At 41.4% G+C, this 8,454-nt stretch overlaps 1 protein-coding gene across 1 annotated transcript in view; it reads right to left on the bottom strand.

Moving 5' to 3' along the window:
• The window catches only part of NET1 (neuroepithelial cell transforming 1), a 31,226-nt gene that overhangs the window by 17,307 nt on the left and 5,465 nt on the right, over window positions 1–8,454 (bottom strand). The window contains exons 3-5 of the mRNA XM_009883024.1: window positions 7,473–7,516; window positions 7,347–7,413; window positions 1,959–2,018 (exon numbers count right to left, since the gene is read on the bottom strand). Of these exons, the coding sequence (XP_009881326.1) occupies window positions 1,959–2,018; window positions 7,347–7,413; window positions 7,473–7,516 (171 nt within the window). The remainder of the gene's footprint in view (window positions 1–1,958; window positions 2,019–7,346; window positions 7,414–7,472; window positions 7,517–8,454) is intronic.

Raw genomic sequence — 8,454 nt, 5'->3', positions numbered from 1 at the left:
GAAAGGTACACATCCAAATTAATTAGCCCCTTCCCCCTGCCTTTATTTTAAAAAGCATACATTGGGTAGGGTGCCAAGTGTGGGATACTAGGGTGCGACTCCCTGCTCCAAAGCAGCCCTCCATGGGATCACCATCTACACGGCGCTTTTGTCAGCCCAATTATGTCTAGTAGGAGTGTGAATGCAGTATGCTGGCAAAACTCCTCCGTTATTACAAGTATGGTGACAAAACAGCAGCTTGTCAGCTGAGCTATATTTGCTGGGGGAGACAGTGGAGCTGAAATAACAGCTATGCTGTGGAATTAGACATTTTATAGAGACAAACTCTGAAAAATCAGTTCCCATCTGTAAGACGGGGATAAACAATATATGGTCAGATGTACACGTAACGTTATTAAAATGTCTTGATCTTCTCTTGTGTCCTTATTTCATCAATGAAATAGATATATCCCTGTCTGATGGAGATGAGTTTTGAAAATTTGACTAGAAATAGTTGACTGTGGGGCTCTTTAAATAACCTTGAGAGTTGGTATCAAAAAGCCTGAAAATTACAATCCAATCAGTACCATTAATGTATTTTAACAAGAACACAGGAGTGTATTTGGGGGGTGTGCTTCAAACTCTCAAATGTCCAGGAGAGCCTGACCCTTTCAAAAGAACATGTTAAAAAGTCAGGTTAAACAAAAGCTGCAGTCTGAACTTTGACTGCATTAGCCTAGGGATTTCCCTTCCTTGGAAGATTTCTGTTAAAACTCTTAAAAGGCGAGTACGCAAATTACTGTTGATATTTCAGTTTCACCTTGAAGTCACTGCTTTGTGGGAGAACCCTAATTCATGCAATTTTGCCCAACACATAAAAAGGTAGTCCAATTAAAAAGAAAAAAAAGAAAAAGCAAATCCTCTTCCCTGAGGGCAGATTTCCTAGCCGTAACACTCCCATCTGCATCAGAAAACCAGAAAGACCTCAGAAACAAAACAAGCCCAAAACACAGTCAGTTCAGAGGCATCAGCACTGCTGTGTCACAGCCCTCTGCAGATAAATCTTTTTTTGCTCTTTTCCCTCCCCTACTGGGAAATTACAGGGATGGCCTTATCTGAAACAGGAGATCTCATCTAGAGGGGTCAAAGCCCAGAGTTAGCCTGTTGGACAGGACAATTGGTCATGGAAAGCATCCAGCAGCAGCCAGGTTAAGTGAGGCTAATAAATAATGCACAAATGCAAAGTAGGTGACAACAACAGAGGATGCGCTGGTCATTAGGTCAAACAGGAAATTCCCCACTAACAAATTACTTTTAATCCCGGTCTAATAAACCGTAAAACCCACTTAGTTAACTCTCAACTCAATAGTTACCTTCCTAGGAAAAACCCTATTTCTCTTCCTTCCTCTCTTCAGAGAAGTGTCTGACAGTGAGACATTCAGGGCTGATGGAGAGCGGGAAGTAGTTTCTTTTCCAGAAAACCAAACTTGGATAATCCGCAGAAAAAGATGCAACTCTGCACCTCCCCACCCTCACTTTTGTAAGTGACTTTAATCCATAGCTTTAAGAACAATTTACCACCCAGCCAGTCCAGCTCGTTTGCAATACAACGAAGTGCACTAACTTAAGTCAAACAAAAGCAACATTTGAAGGGTCTTTGCACAGTTTTGCTTCCTGGCACTTGAAAATGCTTACGCTCTTGCTAAGTACAGGCTACACACATTTATTTCACACAACATTAAAACTGTGGCGGATTTAGGATTCAAATGATTAAAACAGGAGATCACAAAGTGTTATGGAGATCACTAGCAGGACTCAGCCCACCCCAGAGGTGTATGCAAGAGCAAACACAGCTGTACACGTCTCTAAACTGTTGATGGTGAAATGCAAACACAAAGTATGGCATTCCCCAGCAGAAGCCACTACAGTCGACAAAGCAGATGATTGCACAATATTGTAGAGGAATGTGTTTTGATTACCTTGAAGTCAAGGCTGCAAAGACTGACTACATCATCGTCCTTTTCTCGGCGCTTCCTCTTCTGTAAGAAATGAAACAGAGTTATAGCTGAACAGAGTTATAGCTGATTTGCATTGAGCAAGAAGGCTCTGGGTTTTATAAAGCGAGCGAGATATTTTCTTTCTGTGCATCCCCAACTAACTAATAAAAAATGAAAGGTTGAAAACAAACGCAAAGCATGCTTATGCTGTTTCATGAGGTTTGTTACCTGATCAATACCTATAAATTATATGCCTATAAGCTTGTTTCTCTGGACTCCCGTAATTGTGGTTGTGAGCAAAGTCTTAAGCAGGAAATCTCAGGAGCAGGACAGAATGCAGCGGTTACCACTGTGAAATGATTTGAGATTCATTTAGTTAAATGAAACATTTTTTGTGGTTTCTGAGGTCAGCAATCCAGCAATAAAGTTGGGTTTTTTGAAAGAGTTAGGTACTAAGAGGGTCAGACCTGGTGATTATTAGGATCCAAGGTCTCTAGGGGACACCAGAAGATACCATGACTAATTCTTACAATGTTTGCTCACCAGCACGGCTGGGCTTGGGCAGGGATCTGTGAGTGTGGGGGATCTACAGGTTTCACTCTGGAGGCAGTGGCAGCATAAAGCAGTTTTGCACTAGGTTGGTTGTTCCTGCTCCTCAGCTACCTTTTCATACCCAAATATATTTTATTCGGGGGATTCTTACCGCATATCAGAGATTTGTTTTATAGTGCAGTTCCCTAATCAACTGGATGTGTGCAGGTGAGGGCATTTTGATCACCTATTTAATTAATTACTTTGGACATGGCCAGTAGACAGCTGTGGCTGAAGCATCCCTGTTAGGAATGCAAAGGACTTTAGTCCTTTTTTTGTTTTTCCTTATTCTTTAGACTAATAAGCATTTTTGTGGAAGAAAGATGAGGCTTTTGGCCAGGGAGCTCTCAGCTATGTTCCTTTCTAAAGAAGAGCACAAGCCAGTGGAACGATGATCAAAGACATCTGCACTGAGCTTCCTGATACCTCCCACTATTTCAGTACTATCTGGGCTTCTACATTATTTTTGTCATTACCCAGATAATGGAAAACCAATTGTGGACTCCTCCTGTTAGACTGTGCCAGCCTGTAAATCACCTGCTCTGGAAAAAACATGGGTCACGAGCCTAAATTGCTTGGTCACCCATGAAACAAGTAGTTGATTTTCATCCTGTGTTTGACCCTTGTCCTTCAACATTTCAGAATAAGTCAAGTTCATCCTCTTCCACTTCATTAAGTACAAAGGAAAAAGAAAAGAAAATATTTTGTGTTTTTATATTGGTCTACATGTTGTTTATCAGTTTTACAGACTAGACATTGAACTAGGTGAAATGAGGGAAACACCCTCTCTGCAGCTGCAGAGGGAACCACTACCTCAAGTCCAGTCTGAAGTTCAGCAAATTTCAGTTTTGTGTCCTACCAGTCCAGCAGCTTGACCTTCCCTCAGGCGCAAATATGTAATTCCTCTTTTTTTTTTAGAATTTAATAATATCTGAAAATAACTTTATAATATATTCAAATAAAGTTTCAGCTTTAATAGAGGTTTGTCATCATTGTAAGTGCATTTGAAATGTTTGAATACAAGTATTCATTCAAATTATTTTTAAGTGCTGGCCAGCCTAATTTCCATGGTTCCTTTGAAAATCTGATGCTGTTGAGGGGGTGTCCAGTTTCCCTGAAGGGTTCTTGGAAACCTGTTCTTTTGTTTGCTAGTTGCTTTCGCATGACGTAGTATTAGGCTCCAATGTGTCTTCTCGCCTGTCCGCACTATGCTGACTCCACCATTTAACTATTAAATACTCACATGTAATGGTGAGGTATTACAGAAGCACACTCACTAATTTCTTATATGTTGGGTTTTGGTGCTGTGGTTTTTTTTCCTCAGCTATTCAGACTAGCTACAGAAGTGGATTCAAGTACAACATTCCCCAATGATTTCAGTTTTTATGTTTTTTTTTTTTTTTCTTCTGTATTTGTAAAGACAAGATACTGACTCTGTCACGTGAGCGAGTCCCTTCACTGACAGACTTGCTAACTACAGAGCAAAAATTCTCACAGCAGACACTGTCTTACCATATTTATAACATTGACACTGAATCAATGTCCCAGCACACTCCATACTTTTAGAGCAGACCTTTGGTAGGCTTGAGAACACATGCAAATGCAGACGTTTGTTCTTTTAGGTTTAGTCAAATATTCAGGGTTGGTTATTTATCAAACCCTGCAATAAAAGACTGCTATAACCACACCTTTTTGGTCTGCAGATTATTTTTCCCATATGTAAGTCAAGGATATTAGCATCTATTTAACAGAAGAAAACTTGCAATAAAGACAAAGACACCACGCCTTTTTGGTCTGAATATTATTCGTTCCTTATGTAGTCAAGTATATTAACATCTTTAACATACAGCTCCAGACCAAAGCCCAGACACGAAGTGAAGGCCAAAGTTTTGTTTTTAAACTGGCTAGACTTATGCAATAAGTACTGCATTGGCTGGGCCCCATTTCCTTTGCCCAATATAGTTTCATACAAAAACTTAGACATTTCACTACAGAGCCAGCTGTATCATTCCTCTGTGGTGCCAGAACAGAAACAGATTCCAAGAAAATGGCCTCTTCAGACTGCTCAAATCCGGGCGTTTAAAGCCACATGATAGAAAAGGAACTGCTACAATACTGTTTTCTCACATATTTGAGACGGTCACGATCAGAGATCTGATACGTTAACCTTCTCACGAAACTCAAGTCATGTGGAAAAAGTTACCTCTACGAAAGTTATTAAACTGTAAAAACCGTGAGACTCGTTTTAGGCTCTCAAAGAGGTATTGTAAAGGAGAAGCATAAAAAAATGCTAATTGGGAGGGGAAATCGAAATATTTTGTGACTTTATTTTAGAAAGACCTAAACAACGCCATGAGCATGAATGTTAATTACATTTCAAGGATTCCGATTAAAGCTCCAGGAACGCTTTTTAAGAAAGTACTGTTTTTCAATTTGAAAACAATTCTAGTAATCTAGTTTTCCTCTCTCCTCCTAAGGGCTTTTGCCTAAACCCAGGATATTTTGTTCTTCAGGGATCAGACTGATTTTTGCTGCTTATTGCCCACCTGAAGTCATAAAACACCAATAAGGCGTCAGGTGAGGAATGTGGATCAGGACTGTTAAGTCAACAAAGATCAAGTGCCTGTTTCTCATAAACGAATCCTCCTTCATGAGAAGGAAGAAAGGAAAACAGACGATGAGTAACCTTGCTTCCAGTCAGAAGCCATCCAGAGGATGTTTTAACCCAAACTACAGGAGTCTTTTCTTAGAATTATGCAGAACACGCGCTAGTCCTTCTCTTTAAAGGCACTCCATCTCTGCAGGCATGAAAAGGACACTTGGCTGAGTTACCCACTTCCCCTGAGGCTCAGACCAGGTACATTTTACAGACTTTTGGCCAAGCAGCTGCACAAACTATGGCATGAAGAGATGCTATTTGTGACTGGTGTACGAATACTTGGTGGTCATGGGGGCAAAAACCCCCCTTGTGTGACACACTTACGCCAGCACATGAGACATGACACCAAGAAAAGTAGAGCTCTTGCTTGCCAACAGGCTGCTGCCAAAATACAGCGCTCTGGTCAATGTATGTCAGCATAATTACATTGGCAAAGCCTCTAAGTGGAGACCTGGTCCCCAGCCATGCAGTAAGGGTATGTCTGCTGGGCAACCAAACTGCACAGCAGAGCTCATAGCTCTCCTTCGTTATTCTTTCTCTCCTATATTGCTTCTCTTCCAGTGTTAGGTGTATCAGTCAAAAACTAACCTCTAGCTAGTCACAGGAAAGTTTGGATGTCCAGAAAAGGACTGGAGTTCAGAGGTACCCATCACCTGTAGCTGCAAATGAAGCTATTTGGGCTTGAAGGGAGAAGTGGCAGCGGAGCAGGTCGATGAGGTATATGATGGAGGAATGCAGATAAGCAATTAAGTCCTTCAAAAACAGTTTCTTTGGGTTTTGCAGTCTGTCATTTCATACAATACGTTCTAACTGTAATTGAGAGTTGAGCTGAATATGTGTATAGCCAAATAAAAGCAGATTAAAAAACATGCAAAGAACAGGAATAACTCCAAACTCAATCAAAATGCTTTTAATTTGTGATGTTAGAGCACAGTATTTCCAAATTTGAAAGAATATAATTTCTAGGGCTTTGTAATATTCAAATGTATATGTTTAATGTAGCTGTAGTAGCCAGATGAAAGTTTCTAAAATTAAGCAAAAGAAAAATCTGCAAGAGATTATGGTTTTGTTTCATCCACTCCCATACTGGACTGGTGTTCGTGCAGCCTCAAAATTGTGCATGGCTGCCCTTCAGGGCACAGCCAGCAAAGTGCCTGTCTAAATGCATGCTTTCACAAGAAGCTCCAGCTGATTTGCGATGGGATTTCCTTCATAAAAGGTAGTCCTGTCCTTTTCCCCACCTCCAGACATATTCTCACGCCCTTCCTCGTGCTGCCACAGGCATTCATACAGCTTGTGCAGTGAGCTGGATCAGCTCATCCCAAACTCTTTGTTTTCTTTTTGGTAAGGCAAGTTTTTCAGCCAGATCAGTTTGCTGGCTGAGGACAGCATCCCCACTTCCAGGGGCAGTGGGGGGCAAATCATCTTAGGCAGCTCACGACAATGAGCTTTAAGATAGGACAAGATGTATATACACACCACCAGGCACTATGCACCTACTTCAGCCGACTAATTGCCTTGCAGTCCTCAGTGCATAAAGCGGGACAGACGTCATGAAGCAGCAATTCAGAACACAAAGCCAGTGTACGCCCTCTGAACCGCGCTCCAGAGGGGTCCAGCGTCCTGTATCGGCGCTAGAGGCTGGAAGGGAACCACTTCCCCAGTAAGAGATGCATGTTAAAGGACGGAGAGAAGAGAGTACAAGGCTTACAGCAGTTAAGCCAAGCACTTGCTCCAGGTAGTTTCTCTATACCAAATAAAATACAGATTTTTGCATTTAAGGAAAAAAAAAAAAGAAAAAAAAAGGCTTACTTCTACACCACGTTTTACATCTAGTCTATTGCATTGCCAGCTTAGTTAGCAGGACTGCTGAAACACATCAGAAAGAAGTTTATACAGAAACCACCGTGTCCCGGATATCCTGCCTTCTCTTAATCCCTGTGTGCAAAAAGCACCCTCCGGCTAAAGCTCAGAAGCCCCAGTGGCTCAGAAAGTGTCTAGCCAGGTAGAGGAGAATGTGTTGATTTTCTTTCTCTTCCAGGCAGAGGAACCTGCACCTCTGAATTCCTGCTTTTGTTTGCGTGCTCTTGCAATATGCACCCACCAGTTGTTTTACTCACCAGGGTGAAGTCCCAGTGTGGTCCCGGAGTCAGAAACGTGAAAGAGCTGCCTCGTCTGAGAGGGTACCTGTGAGCAGAAAAAAGGAATAAGGTAAATAACTTACAGGTTGCTGTAGCAATTGATACACCACGTTTGCCACAGCTTTGATGGTATCGTACATCTGCAGCTCCTAGCAGAAAAGTTGCAAAGACAATCATGTAGCCCAGTCTTTGGGAAGGAGAGACCAAAAGGACTGCCAGTATTCCCCACCACGATTGCAGGTGTTAGATTAAAAATCCTGGTTTACTACAATAAATGGCTCTGTGCAACAGAGGCAGACAAAAACCTCCCACTGGGCCCTGCAGGCTGGTCTGGAGGAAAATCTCTTTTTGACCACAGCCCTGCCAATCTGACCAAGAGGAAGGATAAAATAATAATAATAATAATAATACTACAATATGGTGGCCTCATTTTCCAAGGTTAATGAAGCTGAAATGAAAGGAGGCAACAAACTGCACCTTTGACAATATAGCCTTGTAGTTTCCCATAAAATTACAACCAGGAATTGAGTTGTGGTCTTTCATTAAGTCATTCTCGATCCAAGAAAGTTAAACCACCAGAAAGCACTACACACAATAGACCGTTTGTATAATCCTTGCTCTTTGAACAATGGTAAACGAATTGCCTTATGCAAGTCATTTATTGTACTAGCACTGAGTTAAGCAAACAAGTTATGTTCCAACTTTCACTGTCTGGTGGATTTAAGGTATGTTTCCAGCAACAATTTTTTAAAGCTTATTCTGGCCATAGTATGGAGAAACATTTTTGTCTGTCATTGGTTTTCTGCACGTAGAATTTTAGTCCCAAATGGGCCACACACTTTTTTTTTTTTTTCCAAAGGCAGCCAGCTGTATCACCTAATGGGGAGAAGATTTCCCCCTTGCTGTCACAAACTCAGACAGAAAAGGCATCTCCTCGCCAGCTGCACCTTTCTTCTTCGTACTAAGATCCCACAGGATTATAAAAAACCTGGAAATAGTATAGGAATGCAAATCCTTCTGACTTTCAGGGGACTTGCGCTCCAGCATTGCTCAGGCATTGCTGAAAATTCATCTCACAGTGTATTAG

This window comes from Charadrius vociferus, unplaced genomic scaffold (assembly GCF_000708025.1).
Source record: "Charadrius vociferus isolate BGI_N301 unplaced genomic scaffold, ASM70802v2 scaffold32, whole genome shotgun sequence".
Classification (NCBI taxonomy): Eukaryota; Metazoa; Chordata; class Aves; order Charadriiformes; family Charadriidae; genus Charadrius; species Charadrius vociferus.
This window is presented reverse-complemented; position numbering and strand designations above follow the sequence as displayed.